This window comes from Gallus gallus, chromosome 13 (genome assembly GCF_016699485.2).
Source record: "Gallus gallus isolate bGalGal1 chromosome 13, bGalGal1.mat.broiler.GRCg7b, whole genome shotgun sequence".
Classification (NCBI taxonomy): Eukaryota; Metazoa; Chordata; class Aves; order Galliformes; family Phasianidae; genus Gallus; species Gallus gallus.
The window spans coordinates 2291464-2316011 of record NC_052544.1 but is presented as its reverse complement, the minus strand read 5'-3'; the positions used below and the strand labels follow the sequence as shown (position 1 = coordinate 2316011).

The following is a 24548-nucleotide window of genomic DNA, read 5'->3' as shown; positions in this document are numbered from 1 at the left end:
GTTTGAGCGAACCGAGTGGCCACTTCCAAGTTGTTTTGAGTTGGAAATTGGTGAAAACAATGTTTTCTTTCTTTAGAGAGAAGGGGGGGGAGGAAGAAGGTGACAATTTTCCATATAAATGTGGGAGGGAATATGCCAGAACCAAGCTCATGACAAATGTATCTTAAATCCTGAGGTTGTTCAGAGATGTATTTTTTTTTTTACTCATGTTAAATGAATTTCACTATTATTTGTCTCTTCTAGAATAAATAGTCGTGTCAGCTACATAATTTCATAATCTCATGGCTCGTCGTTTTCTAGCACTGGAGGAATATTGTCCTTCACCCATGTGAAAAACTATGGCTCTTAATGCTTGTTAAAGTAATGAGTCATAGCCCTCAAAAAGTTGGGTAGGAGATAGTTGTAGATTGATGCTTATAGCTGGTCTGTACTTGCACAGCAGGTTTGTCGTATGTCACAGTGCTGAAGTAGTGCATTTTTTATCTTAAAATGTTGTATGCCATTCTTGGAAGTAGTATTTAAGATGATGGAAGGATGTTGCACAGGAGGGAGCATCTGAACAGAACGGAGTGTGTGTGTGTGGCTGCTCGGACAGGCTGGTGGCTGGGCTGGAAACTCTTCCAGGGCAAGCGTGTGATGGTTAACTTCATGTTCTCTGCTTGCAGGTGATTTTTGAGTGTTTAAAGTGTGCATCCTATCTGGGGTGGTGCCCCTGACTGCTTGGCCATGGGAGTAGGCTATGGGCAGGGTCATGCCGCAGCCTCACCATGAGATTCAGGTGCTGTTTGGTGGTGGGGTCACTACAAAGCTCTCCCTTCTGAAGCATTATTTGAGGTTCTTTTCTTATCCGTGAGAAATGTGCTGTTTGTGTTCTGACACTTGGCCAGGTGGACACTTCTCAAACAGGTTTGGAAAGCCTCTGGCATAGCAGTCAACCAGTAAACAGTTAGTATGCTTTTCTGGTCATCTCTGGTTGCCCGCAAATCTTTGGTCTTGAGCACCTAATGTTTTCTAAACTATGTCCTAGCTGTTCTCCAAACGTTTCCAAAATGCAAGGAGGTCAATGAACAATAATGTGGATTCCAAACCTAGTTGCTGTGCAGGAATTGAGCTGGTAGGAGCAAAATGCTGCCTTTGAAAGGAAGGTAAAAAAAAAAAAAAAAGACTAGTTTTATTCCTCTGAATATATGCAGAAATTACTCTTATGGCTTCTGGATGAATTTTTCTAGCTGTTTAAAGCAGCTTTTGCTTTCATAGTTATCCTCTTGCACTGTTACTATCTGAAATCCGGATTCTCTCCTGCAGCAGATGTAGCCCCACAGGCTATGAAATGCTGGAGCGTGTCAGGAAGCAGAGCCTTGCCCTGCGTGCAGACTGCGGCGCAGCCGGCCAGGTCCTGGCTCCCAGTTGTTTACAGCCCCACGAGCTGTGGTGCTTCTCTCTGCTTACAGGGTGTTCTGCTGCCTTCTGCTTGAAAGCAGAGCTTCCACTTAATGAAAGCGCTGTCGTCTGTGGAATAACCATACACTGAGTTCTGCACGTAACAGCAGTGCCTTTTGTATTTGCCTCTCTAGAGGACTGTGGTGTACCACAGCATCTGCATAGTTTGATAGAGGGACCTAAGTGTGATTTCCAAACCCTTCCTCCCTCCTGCACCACTCCCTCAGTTCTGTGATGACCATGCTTGGAGGCAGCAGAAATGCTGGCTGTATTTAGGCAAATGCTTTTTGTTGTCACAGCCCAGACTGTCTCTCTCAGGAACGCTTACATCCTGAAAGAAATGCTGTGGCAGTAATGTGGGGCCTTCTCCTGTTGCAGGTGACCTGATGAAGAGTGCCTCGGGGGAGTTTGCTGATGACCCCTGCTCCTCGGTGAAGCGTGGCAACATGGTGCGAGCGGCACGTGCCCTGCTGTCTGCAGTGACTCGGCTGCTGATTCTGGCGGACATGGCAGATGTCTACAAGCTGTTGGTTCAACTGAAAGTAGTAAGTGCAGGCCTGAGCTGTGCCTGGCATGCCACACTGAGTCTGGAGCTGTCTCTCACAGTGGCTTTTCTCTGGAGCACTGAGGATTGGGGGACTCTTTCTCTTAGTGTGCAACTGATGAGTGTAAATGCAACCAGCAGACACTGTCAATAGCTTTTGATGCTGTGTTGCACTTCATTCTCAACTTTTAGTGCTGAGACTAATGCACCGTGGCCTCTGAACTGCAGAAGATTTGATAATCAAATCTTTTAATCATAATGAGAAAACCAAATTATTTCTTTGACTTTACTCACCTGTAGCTAGCAGATATGACTAGCTATTAGTAGAAAAAAGAAGCTTCAGTGGATTAAGTAAAAATGAGTGTGATTTAAAAAAAAATTATATATATTTGCAAGTAGGGGGTGGGCGGTTTGTGAGGAAGTTGAGATGCAGTGAGGCTTAATATTGGGTTGACTTCATCTGGGGTTTGAGGTTCTGTCCTTGGCGGCCACAGCTCCGTTGGGACTCTGGTCTCTTCCATTTATCCATTCTTGGCTGTCTCTGGTAGCTAATGACTATGAAAGAGTCGCTAAGCTTGAGGTATAGTTATCCTTGACATGTCTCTCTCCCCACGAGAAAAAACCACAAAAGGGAGGAGAGCAAAATCACTTTGTCTGCTTTGAAACATTCTAAATAGTTTTGTAAACTGTGAACTGTATTACTTGGGAAAAAATATGTGAATATATATTCTTTTAGGTTGAAGAAGGTATCTTGAAATTAAGGAATGCTGGCACCGAGCAGGATCTGGGTATCCAGTACAAAGCCCTCAAACCAGAAGTGGACAAACTTAACATAATGGCAGCCAAAAGACAGCAGGTATAGTGATGGCAGTTCTTACTTCTGTATGCTGTTTCTTATTCTTTTTCAAAGTAAGAAAATAAGGCAGCCTTGCTGCTCTGAGAGGCTACCCGTTGCTTCTACTAATTGTTTTACTTTCTGTTTGTTTTGGAATACTTTGTCTTGCACTCGGTGACGTTTAGGAAACCGAATGGCACTTGCCTGGTAAGCAGAAAATCTGCTCATTTGTAAAACACCGCTTCTGACTGAAGTTTCCATGCTAGCATTTATGTTAATGCTTTAGTACCTTTGTGAAATGCTGCTTCTATAGAATTGCGCTGGTGCATGTCAAGACATCCCATTTTGAAGCAGTGCAGGTATGGGTAAGGAAAGAGGACTGGGACATGGCTTAGTGCTTGATGCTTCCACCACAAGACCACGCTGTCTTTGTGGCTCACACTGATGTACTGTCATGGCTAGGGGTAGAATTACAACTCTTTTCAAGGCAGTGATGCACCCCACCAAGGCTGGTCTTGAAGTGCCCGTTTGAGAAGGGTTTTAAGGTCCTGTCCTTTGTGTACGTTCTGTATTTGCATAGCTAGCGCTGAATTTCAATTGCATGTAGAATTTGTTTTTGTACAACATGACTGTTGTGACTCATTCCTATGTAAGGTAAGTCTTAAGAGAAAGGTGTAGGCAGTCTGATTTATCTGAAATAGCGTAGATTTTGTAGACTGCATTTTTTGTTCTGCTGATCTATACAAACCCAAACTGTTTATGCACCTCTAACGCTACTTGTTTTTTTGCATGGATTTATCTTTGAAAATAAACTGGGAACAGTTTTAAATGGATTGCTGGTTGGTTATGTATCTAGAATCTGATTGCAGTAAATGGGAATGGGGTTGTGATGGCAATACAATAAATGTCCTTAAACTGCTTTGTGATGGATTGTTTTACACTATGGGAAGTGGTTGTGTTAAATCTGTAAATCTGAAAGCCTGCTTGGAGTGCCCTCGCTGCTTAGTGTGTGTCTTACAGAGGTCATGTATTACTCATTCATTTTGAAGAGTCTGTCAGATTATTTATTTTTTTCTGTTGGTAAAGCAACCCACTTCTTCATTTTCATCACCTTTCTGTAAGACTTAAGAGGTAACTTTTAGATGTTTGTGCTGCTAATAATTGCGTTATTTCTTCCTTTTTATAAACTCTGCTGCTTGTGCATGGCTCAGAAGCTCTCTCCATTCATAGTACTTGGATTCCAAAGCAGGGATGATGACGCTTTAAAGAATTGCAGCAATGAGTATTTGTGAAAGGACCTATGGACTTACTCAATCTTCAATTAGTAGTAATTATAGTCATTGGATTAATTTTCTCCATTTGGAGATGAACAAGAAGTTGAGTGATATTCTTGTTCTTCTGAAATGAAGTATGTGAGTCTCTTGAGGGAAGTGAACTCCATCCTCTAGGTGTGATTAAAGAAAACATACTGATTAAGAGTATTGGAGTTAAATTTAAGATCTGACTTCTTAGATGCAAAATTCATGACATGGTTCCTGTGGTTGAACTGCTCCATGCAGAACAACCATATGAATTTCTCACAAAATCTCTCTGTGCTAGTTGCACAAATTCATTGGATTAATTACTTCTGAAAGAGAGCCAGAAGACTAATGTCAGTGATTGCCAGAGATTGCCTCTCTTTTTTTCTTCCTCTAGTTGAATGATGCTTGTCACTTATCTCTTGGCATTTTAAAGCACATATGGAAATGTGAGGACACAGCTTCTGAGTTCTCCTGATGTAGTGGTATTGTCTGCTTTCAGAGTGCTGGTCCTTTACTGTGGCGAGGAGCAAACATGTCTGGGATTTTGAAATGTGGAGCTGTGAATTGCCATATAGTACTACTTTTATTTGAGTTTTTATGGAGCTGTTGTGTTCTAAGATTAGTTGAGCTATTAATAATAGGAATGTGGGGAAAGCTCAAGGTTGAATTAGACTTGAACGTGCTAGGCAAAGAATCCGCCTGTCTCTTGAAGATGCGGGAAGACAGTATATGGATTATGTGTGGGGACTGTTTTCAATTGTTTCTTTCTTTAATTTTCCTAATAGGAATTGAAAGATGTGGGTCACCGTGATCAGATGGCGGCAGCCAGAGGAATCCTGCAGAAGAATGTTCCTATTCTCTATACTGCATCTCAGGCCTGTCTGCAGCACCCTGATGTGGCTGCATACAAAGCTAACCGGGACTTGATCTACAAACAGCTTCAGCAAGCAGTCACGGGCATCTCAAACGCAGCTCAAGCAACTGCATCAGATGATGCTGCCCAGCAGCAGGGTGGAGGTGGAGAGCTGGCTTATGCTCTGAACAATTTCGATGTAAGTTCTGAACCTGTACATAAAAAGTGGCAACTCCAAGTATTGTGTTTGCTTATGTGATTTACAAGCAACATCTTCTGTTTGTTACCTGAAAAAATCGTTTTCTACTAAAGTACTGCAAGTCCCAGGTGAAGCAGGCTTTTATTTTTTTCAAAATTGGCTCTTTCAAAACTAGGATTGATAAAATATAGAAAGGAGAAATGCAGTTCTCAGTGATTGAAGGCTGTCAAGTTTTAACTTTAGCTCAAAAATAGCTGTTAGCCTACTGCTACGTTAGATGTAAGCCCTTGGTTTATTTGAAATTGATTATTTCATAATATATTTATGTAATTTATTCTTGTGGGTGACAGAAATGACTTATTAAAAGTGAATAATGTATTTGGAATTGCCCAAAACTACCTATTGAGAGGAACATAGAGTGGGAAGTTTACTGTGATATCTATCTAGTTGGGAATGAAGTCACTTCAAACCAATGTGTTGTACTGATCTGTCATTTTCTTTATCTTGTGTTCTATAAGTTACCAAGGATAGCCATACACTTTTACTGAGAATACTTTCCTTCTGAAGCCAGTATTTTGTGTCTACTGCTGATCCAGTCTGAGAATTTTAAGCTCCTTGGAACGAGCATCCCTCTAAAACTTTTTTTAATATCACAAGGCTGTCAGTCACAAAATTCTTAGTACTTTATTTTGCCAAATATTGTTCACCTTTTCCTCTTTTGCTCTTGCCACCCCTGCTCCTCTATGTTACATTCGTCCATATTTCTTAACTTCTTTCAACATCTCCCTAAAGGATAAAATACTATTTGAGGTTTTCCCTGTACTGAATAAGAAGCCTTTCTCTGTCATCTCTTGGGTTACAAGAGGACTTCGTGGTTATCTTGATCTTTGTGGCAGATTTCAGTTTTAAATCTATCTCAAATTCTGTCAGTTGTACATTCAGCTACATATGTTTGAAGAACATGCATTGGGTTAACACCCAAAGGATCACAGGTTCGATCAGATCTGTAGGATGGGAAGGCAGTTCTAGTACCAGCACACGATGCTGAGGACTGGCTCTGGTATGTAAAATTGAAAAACATGTCAGTTCCAATTTGTATATTGGCTAATCTTGCTCAAACCATTTAATATGATTTGTGCTGTGTGCTCATATTTTACTATGAGCTCTCTAATATATGGCCAGAGACTTATTGAGTGTTGCAGCTTGCATTGAGCTTCTGAACTTTTAGATTCACACAGTGTGGCTCACTAACAGCAGCAGGGCTTGTTCAGCAGGTCAGCCTGAATGGGCATTGTGTGGAATGGCTTTGTCTGCCAGACAGACAAAACAAATGTGCCCAGGTTCTCTGCAGATGTTATCCCTGCACTTCATTTCCTGTTGACATGTGAGTGTTATTGTGCTTTTGTAATAGAGGTTTTGCACGTCCCTCCCAAATGCTTCAGTGTTTCTGCCGTGATGGTAAAATATTAAATGGCTACCAGAAGATAACAAGATAGTGATTCTCTCTCATTTATGTGGTGCAATTCTGGGGTCATAGCATACTACCAGTGCATTACCTGAGTGGCTAAAGTTTTCAGGAAAAATGGGAATGTTAGAAGAACGTGTGCTGTGCCTAAAGCTGCTGTGAATTCTGTGGTTACTCAGCTGGGAGACTAATTGTGCTGACATTGTTGAAATGAGCTGGCATACAAACTGACTGTAGAAAACTCCTATTGCAAAAAGCTTTGGGGCTTCTTTCATGATGAGTTAGCAACATCTTTCCATCCTACCCCTTAATTGGGAGAAAACATATGTAAACCCTAAACAAATCAGTAAACCTTGAAATGGTCATACTATTTTCCTTAAACTGCAGAACCTGTTTAAATAAGCCACCTGGAAGTAATCGCAAGGTGCTGTATGCTACACTACTTCTTCCTGGTGAACTCTGGGTGATGATGTTGGCCCTTTGAAAAGCAGATACATCAGTATTGCTTATTTCGCCTCAGGTCTCTCAATACGAGTTGTGCATACTAATAGTCCTTCAGAATGAAGCTGTGATAGACTTCTGCCATGAAGAAATCAATTTATATGCTATTCTAGTCATTTGTGTCATCTTACATGAATTTGAAAATACTGTTGTATTTACCTGTATAATTGCATACTAGTAAAGGAAGGAGGACTTGATAAACTAGGACAGCAGAGTACTATATATAGGGCTAATTTTGGACATTTGTTTTTCTTGGGGTTTTTTGTTCATGATGAGGTAATTATATCTGACAAGTTTAAATAGTGAAGGCATGTCCGGATTGACATGTAGTTAAGAAGAGTTCTGTGCTTTGAACTTTATTAGTGCTGGCACATTTGATTTTTGCCATTCATATAATGAGACTTCTTGTGGCTGAGTTGGGTTTAGCTGTCAAAGCAGCACAAGAAATGACTAGCAGTCTAATGTGCTGGAGAACCTGTTAGTGATTTTACTAAACTACTCGAGAAAATCACTCTCGGTGCCAAAATTTTGTTTGCCTTTTATGCCTGATCAGGGAGTTGCTGTAAATGTTCGTCTTTTTTGATGACCTAACAGTAACTTACTGCTCGGTCTGACTGCTAACTTCTGAAACCTTTATTTTACCAGAAACAAATTATTGTGGATCCATCGACCTTCAGTGAGGAACGTTTTAGGCCTTCCCTGGAAGAGCGCCTGGAGAGCATCATTAGCGGAGCAGCCCTGATGGCTGATTCATCCTGCACACGTGATGACCGACGGGAACGTATAGTTGCAGAGTGTAATGCGGTGCGACAGGCCTTGCAGGATCTACTTTCAGAATACATGGGGAATGTGAGTATCCTCTGTCCTGTTTGTTTATTTAGTTTCTGTGTTTTTTAACTCCATGTGATTATCCGAAAGGGGGGATGAAAGCTGCGGGTCTGAAAGCTGGCCTACTCTGTCCTCAAATAGGACTGGAACATTAACCAGGAGTCCTGAAAGGTTTGTCAGAAGGCCAGCCTAGAGACTGAATCAAGTGCATTTAAATCATCTGTGATACTTACCTTAAGACTGATCTCTGCTCTTCAGAAATGTTATCATCGCATTAACCCTTCAGAACTGTTTTTGGTTATAACTCTTACATATTGGTTTGTATGGAAATCCTATGGAAGTAGGCTGTCTTCCCCACCATACCAGTTCGTGTAAGGTAACTTAGCCTATGGAAAAAGCAGTACTTCATTTTTTTTGATGCTTCCAAATTTTAAATGTGTGAACTTCTTAGCTAAAGTCATAGATTTTTTTTCAGAATCAAGTTAATTTACTGTTGCTACTCCATTTAATCAGAAAGGATGTACAAAGATGAAACTGAATACTGAGTAAGAAATTCTGGGAACAGTTTGGTATAAATGTTGGACTGAGCATCTAGCATTTGTACATTACACTGCATGTAAGCACACAGTATTTGAAGCTTGAGTGTGTTTCTGCAGTTGGAAAAAGTGTTATGTCGAAGATGAGCTGCTGAGTTTGAAGGCATCATGATATAAGATCAGATGCTGCCTCTTTCTTGGCTTGAGGCATTTTAATCTGAATAGCTTTAGCAGTGTTGAGGGGTGAGCTTGAGATATCATAAGATTTAAACAATGTCTAAACTTAAATACTCTTAAAAGAGAATTGGTTTCAGGTGAAAAGTTGTGGAAATTACAGCAATGAAATGGCTTGTAGTGTCATGGCAAGTAAAATTGACTGAAATAATCATAATGGGCTGAGGTGAAGCCTGATTTACACGTGAGGTAAAATGTAGTTCAAAGGTATTTTCTTTTGATGGTAGAATTCATTTAACAGTGCTGCGGAGTTGTGCGTTACCTTTGAGTCTGCTGTTTCTTGGTGAAATACGTGTTAGCATGAGGTAATGGCGCTCTGAAGCCTGCATGCATGAGTGAGGGTGCTTGGAGAGCAGAAGCGTGCATTCAGTGGTAGAGAGAGAAAGCAAAACAAGTTTCTATTTAGCAGTGGAAGACAAGGGCAAAATAATTGAACAAAACTAAAAGACAAGTCCTGTATAGCTGGCGGGGCTGAGCTAGGTACTTCATGTAGTCTGTCTTAATTGCTTGTGAAAGTAACTTGTGCTCAGCATTGACATTATATGGAGCTTGAGACTGCAGCAGGGAAGCCAACCACCATGTTGTGCCATTTAAAATGCCTTTTGGAGCAGGGTGTTTTATTAGTACATGATGCATCTGGAACAGTCCCTTGAACAAGTGTGCTGCTGGATTGGATGCAGGCCTGTCAGAACAGCAGAATGATGCATCCACCAAATGCAAACGAAAAATATGGAAGAAGTAATGCTCAGTCTTGTGCACAAAAGATTTGGTACATCTCTCTCATTGATAGTTGGTCAATACCTATGTAAGACTCCAGAGCTTTGACTTCGTTGGGCCCAAAAGACTATCTTGCTCTTCTAGCTGTGTACTGCTGTCTCTGATATGCAAGTTAAAGTAATCATGCCGAGATGGAAAGAATGTATTCCCTATGTTATCTCTTTTAACACATTGTGAAATTAGTGGAGCATACTGAATTTTTTCAAAGTCACTGCTATGTTATGATTGTAGACAGTGTAGTTGGGAAAATGAGATTAGAAATTCAGTGAAATGGAGTGGAAAAAGCAATAGATAAATTATGGTGAAAACGTGGGATGATGTGTAAAAATCCATACTGAGGGCAGGAGCAAATCAGAATGATGAAGCTGAAGAATGAATAGTAGCTGGAGACCTAAACAGTGAAAAAGCCATGGCTCATCTACAGGCAGAGTAGGGATGTGCTACTTACAGCACGGCAGAGGAAGTGTCATAGCGTGTATGCTGGAGGTACCCACAGCACAGCACCCAGCCATCTCCTGTTGTGCTTTTCTCCAATCTCCCTTTGAGGATGGGGATGAATCAGGAATTAAATCTGTTAATTGCACTATGCTTGCAGTGCATCATAAATCTTGTTTCAGCGGTAGAATAAGAACTATTTATTGGCCAAGTGTAAAAATCCAAAGACAAGATTGAATGAGGAATATGCTGAAAAGGTTGAAGCACAAGAATGTCTTCAGGCAGATTCCCTTTTAGTTTTAATGCCTTCTGTTTTAGTGGCTTCTTCTAGCTTCTGGGTTTTCTTTCAGATCTTTGGTAATAAAAAGGCTTTTTCCATAGGTAGTTTATAACTCAGAGTTTAGTGTTTTTGGACCCTTGGTTTAACTGTCTCCTTGGGCCTGTCCCCAAGGGTTCTGTAAGTCTGCAAGCATTGCTGGCTGTGTTATGATGTGCAGCAGAAGCTTCTGTTCAAATACAGTTTTCAGTAATAAAGAAACTGAATCATAGAAGCCCTTGACCCCTGCATTTGCTGGCATGGTGATGAAACCTGTGATTACATCATTAAAAGAAGGGCAAGAGTTGCTTGTTCAGTAGTTCATTATAAAAGTTATGTCTTCTTTACTTGGATCGGTGTGCATTTTATTTCCTTTTCCATCTGACTGTTTTCAAAACAGAAGAATAGCCCAAACTGGTCCAACTAAATTTACATCAAGGCCAGTCTTCTATCTTGACAGCAGTCAATAGCAGATGCCTACAAGAAAGATGACAGTAACAAGGGAGGTATGTAGTTTTCCTTGCTCAAAATAGCTCCCAGATAGCAGTGGTCTGTAGCTCAGATAGTTCCAGGGCTAGCATTGCTGGCTGTGTTTAATAGCTGTTGATGCTCTTTCCTCCAATGAATCTGTCTTGTTTTTCTGAACCGTTATAAACTTTCAGCATCCATAAGCTGGAGAACTTCTTGATAAAGAAAATGATTTTGCACTAAGAAACATATTTTTGTTTGAAGCAGAAAAATTGCTTTACTTCAGAGAAGACTATGAGCAGCTATTCCCCCATCACCCTCTGTGCCATGTGGTTCAGAGCTGTGCCATCTCCTCTTTGCCAGAATGAAGTGTCCTGCTTTCATTAGTTGCTTGCCAAGACTAAGACTTCTGACACCACCTCTGAGCTTGGGCTGTCCTCATTACTAACCAGCATGGTGCAGGAGAATAGGATTTGAAGAGGGAATGAGGACTTGATGCCCTTCGTTATCCGTTGTGCAGAACTTTCATCAGCTGGCTGTAGCCAAGTCCTAGGGGTAGGTGCTGCTCCGCAGTTGGGGTCTCCTTGCTGAGTCATTCAGAGGTTCTGAGAAGAGAACTACAGTGTGGCAGTGATCAGGAGATGTTTCAAGAGCATACTTTTGAGTGAAAATGCTAGCATAGGTGCATTTCTCAGTATCCTACCGAGCTGGTCTGGGTCTTCAGGTTCTCCTTAAGATTTGGGGACCAGAACTGCATCTGGTCCATTTGGTCTGTTGGAGATTCAGACATGCTATTGATTTGTGGAGTCATAAACACTCTAGTACGGTGTTGTAGTGTTTTTTGTTTTTTCAGTCTTGTGTTAATAATGTCTAATATTTGATTTGCTTTTGATATCTGCTGAACACTGAGTTGATAATGTGATGAAACTACTACCTGAAAATCTAGCTTCTGAGTCATAGGGCCCGTGTCTGTCTTTGTGAATGTGAAGTCACATGGTCTTGTGCATCACTTAATACCTCTTGTCTCTTCAACTTCATCTGCAGTTTTATTAGCTGATGTCTTGATTTATATCCTAAAAATGCCAATTGTTCATCCCTTAATTGTAGTATTCAATTTTTCAGTGATTTTTTTTTCTCCTTCATCGTCCATTTTCCCCCAAGGAGAACTGACTTCCATTATGGCTTTTACTTATTTCAGCCTCATGACTCTAATAGGAAATACTTTCCCTTTTTAAACTAGCACTGCAGATCCCTCCTGGATTCAAATAGCAAACATGAATATCTGAGTGTGATTTTTTTTTTCTTTTTCTTTTTAACTTTGAGAGAGCTTTATTCTTATTGCTAGTGCTGAATGGCACAGCAAAAGTGAGAAGGCTTAACAAAATTCGTTATTGATTCTGACTAGCACTGTAAAAGCAGAGTAGTCCAAGGTCTTGGATGGGAGTTCAACTGCCTAGAATGCAATAAATTACCCACCTTAGTCATAGCTGAACTTGTAATATAAATAATCGATGGCAAGAGTCAGATCTTTGTGTGATGTTGCATTTAGGCATTCATGGTGTGTATTTTATTAATTAAATGGAAAAAAGTTCAAAGCATATGTGAGTTTAGTTGGATGTTGATACCAGTCTTTGAGGGAGGAGGACAGAACGAAGCACCTACTTGAATGTTGTTCCAGATCAGAGTTACCAATGAAGAAGATAATTAAAAAGCTGGGATTTAGGATTCAGGAGTGGACACAAAAGACACTTCTTATTGCATCTTGTTATAACTTCATAATTTTATGTAGGTAGATGTTGACTGACTCTGGTTTACTCCCTTAGGAAAATACATGAAACTGAATATTTCTGGTCAGTACCACCGATTTATCCTTTGCACCAACAGATGGTATGGTACCTTCCCTAATGCAGAGAGCAGATACAGTGCTTGTTTCTGCTTTTCCGTACTGTACAGGTCGACTCTCCCTTAAATTTATATGCTTGGCTTTCATTGCAAGTTATATTATCTGGAGTAGTTGAAGTGAATTCATTAAAAAAGAACAGGGAGCTAATTAGAGCTGAAATATTTCTGCATCTTTAAGAAACAGGTACGTAGAATAGAGAAGTAGCAATATCCAGAAACATCCACAGACTCGAAATTGTGACGCTATGCTCTGTGCTGGAACTCTCCTTGGGCATTATTAGTGTGGAACATGGACAGCTTGACTTCATCTTAGTGACCGTGTTAAATAGGAGAGATGTAGGAGGTCATGGCTTTAGAGGTTGGGGTTTCACAGGTTAGAATGGAGAATGCAGGATGTCAGCTGGAAGCTGAACCAGAAGCTTTCAGTCTGAGCTGTTTGACTACTATGCTGAACTTGCAAAAGATACCAATCTGCTGTACTTGGCTGGTTGACATGGAAGACTGAAAATAAGGACTTCCTTCAGCTTTTGATGGTTCATTTTTCTTGTTTGGCTTTGTGGAATGTGGGTTGTTGGGTTTCTTTCCATGAACGCTGCTTTTGAGCCATTAGTAGTGATAGGAGGTGTCCAGAAGTGTGCAGAGAAGTCTCATTTTTGAAGCATATTCTGTACCCCACTAACTTCTCATGCTTCTAACTACCCTTTCAGATGCACACAAGTAACAGACTTGTACTTGCATAAACTTTGTCAGACGCTCTAGTTTGGCTAGCGTGGAATGTGAACCCAGAGCCCCATTGTGTACAACATGCTCTTGTACAATAAAATCCCTTGTTACTACATTTGGAAACAATAAATCGTGTTACATAAAGTAGCTTGACAGGTCCTATTTCAATGGGAATTTTAATGCTTTCATATTATCATTCTGACTGTGTCCTTGGCTGTCTGGATTGCATTAGAGGTGCTTGGCAGCAAATGGAGAAAAACCATTTGGGGCCAGCTTCAGAGCAGGCATTCCAGGCACAGATTATTTCAGCTGATTTTTCCAGTTTCCGTGCTCTGCTTGGCCTCAGGAACCATAGCAGGGTGTGATGGGGGGGGAGAGATGAGGGGGTGTTGTATTTCTTTAATAATAGATTTCCAACAGTTGCAAAGCATGTCTTTGAAGGTAAGTGAAGCAGCTGAACTGCAGACTGCGTGCTGCCTAGAGTGCCTTGGCTCTCGGATACCTGACATAGATATCACCACCTCTGGTTTCAGACTTGGTGGTCTCATGTCTTGTGAAATGCTTGTTTGGACTTCGTTTCCATGTTTGGTGTGCTTAGGGAAATGTGCTACTCCAAACAAGAACACGTGCTCTCCTGATTGTCATTCTGCTGGTTTGCTCTTCTTTCCTAAAGCTTCTTTGAACATCTCTGGTGCTTGAAAGTGAATGGGCAAGAGATATCTAGCTCATCTCTGCAGTATGTTTGGGGAGAAGTAGTTTTGTCTTCAGAACTACCGGTGAAGGGTATTTCTGCCACTGACACATGAGACTTTTAGAACAGAGATGCTTTTATTATGAATTTGCCTATTAATATATTAATATCGGCAGTCTGTATTCCCATTAAGGATCCAGATTCGGAGTGGAATACATGTGAATTTGCACGTGACTGTTAAACTTATGTTCAGCTTACTCATGTATGTGGAAGGGCTCTTGCACAGCCCTTCTAATGAAAGCAGCTGTATCTCTGGAAATGTGTGTGTGAATGAAAATGGCAGACTGATCCATATTTATGATAGATGCTGATAAAAAAAACAAATCTGCCTTGAGATAATCTACCCTTTCTTTTTAATATTGTTTCTGTCAGTTTAACATGGTTGAATGCCGAAGTGATGGACACGGCTTGAAAGCCTCTGGATTTCCCTTTCACGGACTTTGCTGTTGAGCAGAGATGGATGCTATTCTCTGGGCACTAATTTCCATAGCCATTATCAGATTGACAACAATGCTACTTAAAGAAAATAAATTAATTTCTGAAGCGATACTGTGTTTAAGTTGGTAATGCTTACGGGGTGATAGAAAGTAAACTAGTGAGTGTGATGAGTCTGAGAATGTCAGGTGGTGCTCATTAGCTCGTTGTTTGTGAGCCCCAAAAAGGAGCTTCCAGGTTGCTTCCCCTTTGTCCTGGTATGGGACTTGGCACAGACTGTGCTTTCAGAGGCTGTGCTGGGAGCTCTTCTGAGGTGGCAATATCAGGCCTATTGAAAGAAAAGGAAGAATTTACAACTTCTAAAAAAGCATTCAGGCTCAAGGCAGCCTTTGCAGTGAGCAGTGAAAACACCTTTCTTAAAGGAGAGCATGGTTGTCATAATTACCTTCAGGGAAATGCCCCCTCAGGGAAGCTCAGCAAAGCTCAAGTGGTACCTGAGGCCTCATTCCAGAATGGGCTCGGCAGCCTGTTGGTATCATTGCTCTCCTCCATGTACTGTGTGCAGCCTCTGCTATGAGACATCGGGTGCCAAACAAGCAGCAAAACCTTTTAGAATGGAATATTTTGACAGCATTTGGGATTTAGTCGCAATGGCTTTACATAGCTGCAGCCCACTTGCAGTCCTCATGCACTTCTCAGTGTTTTTATTGTAGATCCTTAACATGCATTAAAAAAGAAGGCTGCTGCCCTTCAGGATGGGCAAAATTCTGCTGAAGCAGAACTGAAGGGAAGTGCTGTCTGTAAATGGAGAGCTGAGTCGTGTGGGTACCTGGTGTGGCTGTGATGGCTCTGTCCTGCCTGCTCCCTGCCGTCCTGCCCCAGCGCTCACCTTTCTGTCAGGCATGCTGTCTCCAATGTTAACAAGTCCAATATTCACTAATACTGTACAATACAGATCCTTCTTAATTATTCTGATGGCCTTGAAGGTGGGTGGAAAGAAGACTTGAAATAAGAGGTGCCTGCTTGTTTGTGATGGGGCGCTCAGCAGCGTTTTGCTTCTGTTGCACTGTAGGCCATTTTACGTAAACGTGCATGAATTCTACTGCAGAGTTTTGTTTTTAGTCCACTTCAGAATTCTACTGTTCAGTGTAAAAATATTTGAACTTTATCTATGTCAGATAATATATTTAGGCAGTTTATTCAGTATGACTTGAGTACTCTCTCAAAATCTGAGAGAACAGATAGAGCAGAGCATGTAAGATTGTGCAGTGACTGCTGATCTGTGGATAAACAGGCTCCTAGCCTGCAGCAGGATCATGCTCTCAGTGTGCAGAAGTATTACACACACAACTGGGCTTTTTAATTTCCCTCTTGTTGGATGGAAGGGACGATGGAATTACTGCAAAGCTGGAATACTGTATTTTGTGCATTGGAACGAAATACTTGCGTCTCAAGTCCTTGATTTCCCTTTCTTTCCCTTGATCTGAATAAAACTCTGCATTAAGTTCTGTCTTTTCCACATGATGAGAATCAGAAGGTAACAAAGTGGGGGAGGACAGTCACTGTGTGCACATGTGATGCTCTATTGCCTTCTATCCAGTGGTATGCATAATGAGTTAAGCTTTCTTTCCTTTTTGGCTCTTATCCCTTTACTTGCTTACAGACAGCTATGTAAGCAGAACAGGTCTTCACTGGAGTTTCTGTTCTAGGTATAGCGTTTAACATCTAGACCACACTCTTTGCTTAGTGTGTTTTCTCCTGTTTAAACAAGCTGATGTTCTGTAATGCTCATAATGTCTCCTGGAGCTTTACAGCTACTTTGTCCCGGAAAGTCAACTGAATCAATACAGAATAATTAGCATTTGTGGCTCATCCAAGTAGTGGCAGCCCTCTTGAATGTAAATAGAGGCAGAAGAGTGACTTAATCCTCCTCTAGTGTGAGGAAAGGATGAGGGTTAAGCTGTATCTTGAAATAGAGGAGAAAAACTCATCTTGTCTTTGGTTTGCCCAGGGATGTGTTCCTTCAGCAGGAGGAATGGGAGTTGGAGGCAAATGGGAAGAGGAGCAGCAGAGGAGGGACAGCTTGCATATGCTAAGGGTTCAAACCTTTCTGCTCAACTCCGGTGGTTATTCACTCTGAAAGTCAGGATTATCGTGGCTGAATTGCTAGTCTGAAAGTGTAGTCTGAAAGGATGGTTTCTTCAGCATAGCGGTAGCAACGCCATGGGCTTTCAGGCCAAGAACTTTTTTGCAGAGGTGTGCTAAAAGGTGCGTTTTTCTCATTGCCAATTAGAAAATAAAACCAACAGACGTTTCCCTAGGGATCATAAGGGGCAAGGCAGGACATCTGCAAAGTTTGCAGTGGTCAGTGAAAAGTCAGAGTGCCATCCACTGCAGCTCGTTTTCACAAGTAGCTGTGCCTTTAATGGACTGAGTGTGTTTTTCTTTATCCTCTGTGTTTCGGGCTGAGCTTAAATGTTGCGTGATGTGCAGCCATTTGTGGATTATTGACTCATCCTGCATATATGTTAACCTTTGACTGTCAAGAAAAATGCTTTTGCCATTCATAGGGTGCTCTGCTGCTTCCATATGTGGCCAGAAAAAATAAAATAGCTTCTCAGCTCCAACTCTGTATGCCTGAGGTGCTGTCATCTGTGTTTTACTGAATATGCTAACTTGAATTGACATTATCAGTTACTTTATAAAACCTGTGGAAAGAGCTTGAAAAATGAAACCTGATAGTACTTAGACAAACAAAAAGGTTTCTGAAAGCAGAAGGTTCTTTATGTGTCTCTAACTCTGTATGTGTGATGTCTCAAGAGCTTGGCATCTCTGGAGCAAAGGAAGCTCAGGAGACGTGGGGGTGTGCAGTGCAGTAATTTGGAGAGCTGAGCTACGGTTCCTGTGGATGCAGACAAGTTCGTCTTTGCTATTTGCAGGCTGGCTTATTAGTTTGGGCAGGAAAGGTGTTCTGGCAACAGGCAGGTGTCCCTGGAGGGGCTTCCTTTGTCCTTTCTGCTTTTTGCTTGCTCCAGATTTTCATTCGTGCTTACCTTTCATCTGCCAGGCTTCTGTGGAATGCATTTTGGTCTGCTATTTCAAAGATGGGCTCCTTGAAAAATAAAATAGATGTACTTTTTATTGCCTTTGTGTTAAATTGATTGAATTTTGGGCTACAATTTCCACCTACAAGTGGGGCAGGCACCTTCTTTCAATGCCAAATCTAAGATTTTACACTGTAGAGAAGCTGTACATAGAGGAAGCTTAGAGGAGACAAGGCATTTAATATCTTAATGTGCAAAACTTGGAATAATTCTGGTTAATACACGTTAAATACATTGATGTTAATCTTGATGCATGGATGTTGTGTCATATTTGCATTTCTTTGAGAGGAATATGAAAGAGTGCTGGTGATGCTAAAGCATTTTTGTGTGACTTCCTGGAGACCTCCCTCATTTATGTGCCTGAGCTTTATCTATATTTCGAAGCTGATTTTCTTTCCTCATACCAACTTGTGAACGCTTCTGTTGATGGGTTTCAGGTTTGCTCTCGAAGGTGTTCATTAGCAACACTGCTTTATGATGCTTTAAAAAAAAAATCCTGCTTTTTTTTTACTAGCAAGAAAACCCAGGAGTTGTTTGTAGCATGTTCCCAGTCCTCTAGCTAATGGCAGGAGGTCGTGACAGATGGCTCTCTTCTCTGAGCTTCCCAGCAGTGAGTGTCAGCGATGGCCCAAGCCTTAATATCTCCATTTACGTGATAGTTTTCAACCTTACTGTGCATTGCTTCCAAGGGTGTGTTACTTTTATTCAAAACATCTTCAGCAGGAGAGACCATGTGCTGCCGGACCCCAGCCATTGCCTCTGCTGCTGTGGAGGCTGAGCAGCTGTTAAGTTGCCCAGGTGGCTTCTGTGTCTGGTTTGAGTTCCCTCATTTAGTGCTGTTTTTAAAGGATTTACCTGTGTACCTTCTCCACTGTATTAAAACATGCAGGGAGAAAGTTCCTGAGCCTCTGGCCAGACCTGGAGTGCTTCTGTTCCTCTGGTAACCTTAGGGCTTATTTGCTCATGCCCACAGCAACTTTGAACCTTTACTTTGAGGACAACTTCAGAAGAATTGTCATTATTGAGTCATTTCAGGGGAAGAAGGTGACAGGAGAGCTCTGATGTCAAGTAAAAAATAAGGCTGCAGCTCTATCATTTGATACTGTTCCCCTTAAATGCCAAATTGTGAATTTCCTTAGAGGCAGAATGAGTTTTTGGGCACTTCTCCAGGAGTCAAGGAATCCCAATTCTAGAGGTCAGTGGACTGAAAAAAGCCAAGAAAATGAGAAGTTAATGCGGAAATAACTGAAATGAGGTTTCGGTTGGGAAGAGGAAAGTTGAAAGCCTTTCTGTCTTGCACCTGAGCAGTTGACCCTTTTGGAGCTAATGGCTTGCGAGTTGGTCGCATTTCTTCTTGTGGGATATCTTAAATCAGGTCTGTAATTAAGATTTGTGAAGCCCCTGCCTTCCTCAGAGTGGATGTTCTTGTGCTGAGTTGTAAGAGCCAGTCCAAGGCAGTGGTAGTAATGAAGCTACCAATCTTGGTGTCCTGGTGCTCCTGTGTGCTGAAACCTCCTCTGAACTTTTATCTCCAGTCCATTCTATGGAGCTGTGAGAACATCTCCTACTGTTATTAGGGAATGTATTCCCTTCCCTGCTCCCCAAAACTAAGGGTGCTCTTAGCTGGAGTTTAGGAAACCTTTTTGAGAGGGCAAGGCAGGCAGCTTGTATTGCCTCAGAGCGTTCCTGGTGTCAACTCTAGTAGGTGGATTAATTTTTTAATGTACTTTATAGCCTTCCTCAATGGCTTTTGGTTATATGCAGTGCTTCAGAGGTGGGTAATACCTAAAGGAAAGCAGCTGTTTCAGTGCCAGGCTGTAGTGAACTGTATATTCAGTTGGTGTAAAAGGGGATTTAACCAGCTAGTTTTTCAGATCATTGTCTGCTTAAGCACAGTTTCCCTGTTTTTCTGCACCAGATTATACAGCGGTGTACATTAATTCAGTTTGTTTCGAATAGTTGCTTCTTTATCATCTATCTCACGCTAATTTAAATCATCTGTCTGGTGGTTTCTTTGCAAGTAGTAGTTGATAAAATAAACATGCAAGGTACCTCTGCATCCCTTGCTTCTCTGCTTTGCTTCCTGCCCTTTTCCTGAGCTCCTCCTTAGATGATGCCACGGTACTGCTCCTCCTCAGCTTGCTGCCTTTCCTAACTGGTTTATTTCCTTTGACATCCGCTTTCTTTTGAAGAAGGGCAGCCACTTTGTATGTGTCAGCCTAGTGCTGGAATTTTAAATACTTTAATGCATTCTCATTATCTGCAAGGGTGGCTGTCTAATTAGTTAGCTTAGTAAATAATGGCTTGATAGTGTCTCTGGAAAGTTATGTATGCCACATTTTTAATGCCTTTCTAATCCTGGCCAGTTCCTTAGTGAGTCACTCGCATTAGGTAAGAGGAGACAGAAGTAAGGTTGCTGGCTGTCTTGAACTCAAACCAGTATTGCCAACCCATGGTCAGCGAGGTTGTTCTTGCTTCCAGCAATTTTGTCTTCTGTGGAGGAAAGTGGAGTTATCGAGATCTGTGTGTGGGAGGGAGAGGAGATGCTAGGCTCCGGCGTGCTGGTGCTGGGAAGGCTGGAGGTGCTCGTTAGCTAGTCCCTCCGCAGTTAGTCAGCTTTTGATGCTATTTCCAGTGATTTTAATGCCTTTTGCTTCCTGTCGAAGGCAACTTCAGATTTAGTATTTCACTGCTATATTGTAGGGTAGATCTGCTGAATCCTTTTCTACAGGAAATACTTAAAAATCTGTCACAAACTAAAGCTATTTATATTTCTAATAATGAATAAAGGTTACATTAATTCTAGCTTTGAATGTCTTATGACTTTATGGGCAGGATTGTTTCATTATCTGTTTCTCTGAGCTGTCTTGCCAGGAGTTAGGTGGCTTTATTCCCAGATTTATAATGCATTCTCTTCCTCTTGGAAAGGGCATATGCTGTCTTGGCTCACTCTTTTTAATTTGAGTCTTGCAGGGGTCTGTGTTGTTCCAATTTTAGTTGTTCTATTTCTAAAGCCTTTCACATGCATGTAAAGTATGATAAAAACTGAAATATTTCAAGGCTTTTACAATGACTTAGGGTGTAAGCTTCAGACTGCTTTTCATCTTTCTGGATATATCTATTAGTTCATTTAATTTACGAAGGAAAAGCTTGAGATATTCTTTAGATTAGGTTACTAATTAACATAAAAATGAAAGGTTGAGCCTGTAAGAAGAGACTGGTAGCAGCTCACTTGCCAGCCCCAGCAGCTGTCTCATGGCTCCCACAGAAGCGTTGTCCATCAGGTTTGGTACTCAAGGCATTCTCCCATCCATCCTTCCACGCTGGTCTAACCAGCAATGTGGTGAGTGTGGTGAATTGACCCACGTCCAAGCTGAACTAGTTGTCATTCAACAAAATAACATCAGAAGAAACAGCTCTAAGTATTGGCAAAGTCCCATGCTGCCCTCCTGGAGCTGGGCTGCTGTGGTTGGGGAGTGACTTAGGCTTGGCCAGGTGGGGCAATGGGGCAGTCATGCAAGTCTGCAGACACTGGATGTCAGGCAGGACACTGGGCCTGCTGTAAAATCACCTCCGTGCATCTGGAGTCATGACGAGTAGAGCTTAGGCACTTCTCCCTCCTGCCTGTGGGCTGCGTGTGAACTGATGGGGGTGTACAGGGAGAGTGGTGGGGAGAAGTTCCCTGCATGAAGTCTGGGGAGGAACCTGCCAGATTACACCAGTTTCAAGTGAGATCCTTTTAGCATGGCTGTCAGAGCTCACCTAGGTGACGTGTTTGAGGTTATGAGTCCAAACCTCTCAATCTCACAAAACATTTCAGGTGTGTTTGGTTTGCCTTGTTAATGCTGGGTCTCTTGCTTTTGAGATTTTCCAAACTCTGCCCTGTCCCAGTTCTGCTTCTCAATCACAACTTAATGTAAACTAGGAGAACTCAGTTTTAGAGTGTGGCATGCTGCCAAATTTAATTTTCCTTTTGAGCTTTTATGGAAGCGAAGTTCTATGTTGTAGCAGGTTGATTTTCTTGGTATCCTGTGTGGCTAAATATTTTTGTCTTGCTGGTGGAAGTTTGTTGCAGGGATACAGAGCCTGTATGTACCTGACTGTGAAACCCAGGCTGCTGACTTCTTTAGATATAAGAATAGGTCTCAAGAAGAGGCCGGTACTCCATTACCTGGTAGAGCTCTTTCACAGATGTTTCATACCAGTTTAATTTTTCCTCTTTCCTAGGCCAGACATCTCTCTTCCATCCATCTCCTCCCCAAGAACACTGATGAAAATAATGGTAAAAAATTACTTTGAGCCGCCTCAATATCATTTATTCCCTCAAGAAATAAATGCATCAGTAGCACTGTGCCGTAATTTTAAAGCTTTGATTTCACCTTTGCTTGTAAGAGCACTTCCTGAGTTACTCTCTCCTGTGAAGATACTTGAATGAAACTGGTAGTTACCCATGCAGCTGGAGAACAGGCAGGGTTTGTATGTGTATGTTTACAGGTTGGTTATTTACTAACTGGATTCCTGCGTGAGCTGGGAATGAAACTTCCCACTACATATGAAGTGATGGGCTGACTGTCCCGTGTTCCCAGCATTGCCCTCGAGTGGCTGCTCTGGAGTGAGGTGAGGCCCATGGCGTTACAAATGGATTTTGGCCTGCAGTGCTCCTGAAGGTTTTGGTCAGCTGCCATTGAAGATAAAAGGTGTGAAATTTGGAAGCTGAGTAACTTGTGAGTTCTCCTGATTTGTCCTTTCCTTTAGGGAACAGACCATGCAAGAGGAAAACCACAAATTATTGCTCTCAGATGAAGTAAAATTTTTCAGAGTATTTTGTATTAATGAAAAGCCTACAAATATGTTACTAATTTGAATTATGTTTCAAAGTCAGAGGAATGCTTTTGATAGAAGATAATGAATGGTAAAATAGGCCTTTCCCAAAGTATTTCATTAATTTCTTTTAACTTGTCAAAGCAGAAATCAATCTGTAATGTCCTTACTAGAAGCTGTTTCAGTAATCACAAAAGTCCTATTTTCTGCTCAGAATGCTTTTTTTGTGTCGGATCACAGAAACCTATTGTTATTCTTTATCACATTGTGTCTTGTCTGTGAGCAACCTTTGTCGAGTATGTGGTCTTGTTACCAAGTTCTAATTCTTGCAGTAGTTTAAAATAGATCTTGCATAAGCAAGTGTAGGAAACTCTATATACAAGTAACTCTAAATAAATAAAGCCTAGTTTAATAGTTATCCACTGAAAACAGCTTATGGCAACTCAGCCACACTTAGGCTGCAGCTGGCAATAGGTAGAAAGCTCAGAAAGATGTGGTTGTGAAGCAGGCACGCAGTTTTACAGCCACTGGTTAGGGTGGCGTGGTATGGCCGGATCTGAGAAAGATAGTGTTAAATGAGTATTTAACCCAGTAGAGGAGACTGGTACCATAGTGTCTGTGCTCTGTGCAGGTTCCCATCTGTGGAGGCCCAAGCCCTTCTTGAAAGTGAACTGCTGTGTTTCTGCCCTCCATAGCAGAACCTCCCTGTTAGTGACTTTTGAGATTTAACTTCTGCTATTTAAACATGATTTCCAGTGAGTACCCTGGGGGCACTGCTTGTAGGTACTTGTTTCACATGGGCGTACTTTGTCATATCTCTATCACAGTTAGACACTTTGTGCACGTAATTTTAGAGACACGAGTGGTGGGGCTGTTTTGTTCATACATAACCCATCTATTGTGCATGGTTTCCTCGTGTTTCATTGGGCTACCAGCTGATGTCTGGTGGTCAGGAAACACGGACCCACGTTGTGGTCTGGTGGTTACAGTGCAGACTGCAGTCAGTGGCATTACAGTGAGCAGAAGAAAAGTGCCACGGTGTAGTTCAGTTTGCATAAACAACTGAAACTGTGCTTTGCTGATGATCACTTACTAATTTTCCTGATGAAGATTACAGGTTTCGAATGAATGGACAGGAATATTAGGTGTTGGAAAGTTCGTCTTTTGATGATGCAGCTTTACTTGGGCTTATTCAAATGATGGAGTGCCCACTGAGAAGAGGAAAGCAGTCAGCAATCTAATAGCACTGGTTCATCTGAATGTGGTATAAAACTTCTTCATGTGTCTCTGGACACTCTCATTGGCATGCTTTGTCAAATTAATTGTTGGCCATGGACAGTTGTAGATATGAAGGGGTAATATCCCTGAAATTTATCTGTGTGGAGCACTGGAGTAGTTCTGTGCTTTGTCAGCGCTTTCATTTGTCTTCAGTGTTTTACGGCGAGCTGTCAGACAGCTGTTAGTCATGGAGGATCCCGACGTCCTGGTGCTGTGTCACGGTGAGGCACCGAGCAGCTCCAGCAGCGTGGGAACCCCTCTGATCTGCAGCTGGCTCTGCTGTTCTGCTGCTCAGATACAGGAGCCGAGCTCTGAATTCAGTCCTGAAGTGCTTCTCCCATTTGGAGCTTGGAGAAAAGTTCCCAATCCTCCAAGTTCCGGATTTGTCAACAAATACCTAAATTGCCAATGGATCTGAATTTTGGAGTAGGAGGGGCATCACAGCTTGTTTGGCAGCGTTTGAAGGTATGTCAGTTGCGTGGTCTGTGCATATCTGGAATGCCTTATTCCTGATTTTGCTGCTGTGGACTGTGTGGGTGCTGAGTTATTTTAGCTGTTGGCAGCAGGTGTCCCTCCGCCGAAGGAATGACGAATTTTAGCTGGTCTAAAGAAGGGAGCTGCTCTCTGCTTACAGGCTGACAGCAACACCTGGCAGAAGTTCAGAGCATGCGGGACACCGAGCATGCTGCTTTGTGGTGAAGAAGGGCAAACATCACATCCATGGAAAGTTAGCTGCTGCTGCAGACCGGTAACTTGTTGAAGCTGCGTTATTTTGTTCTGCTCAGGACTGTGATGTTGTGTT

At 41.8% G+C, this 24548-nt stretch overlaps 1 protein-coding gene across 1 annotated transcript in view; it reads left to right on the top strand.

Moving 5' to 3' along the window:
- CTNNA1 (catenin alpha 1) overlaps window positions 1–24548 on the top strand; it is a 108152-nt gene that overhangs the window by 22929 nt on the left and 60675 nt on the right. The window contains exons 4-7 of the mRNA XM_414513.8: window positions 1819–1985; window positions 2721–2840; window positions 4906–5172; window positions 7784–7987. Of these exons, the coding sequence (XP_414513.1) occupies window positions 1819–1985; window positions 2721–2840; window positions 4906–5172; window positions 7784–7987 (758 nt within the window). The remainder of the gene's footprint in view (window positions 1–1818; window positions 1986–2720; window positions 2841–4905; window positions 5173–7783; window positions 7988–24548) is intronic.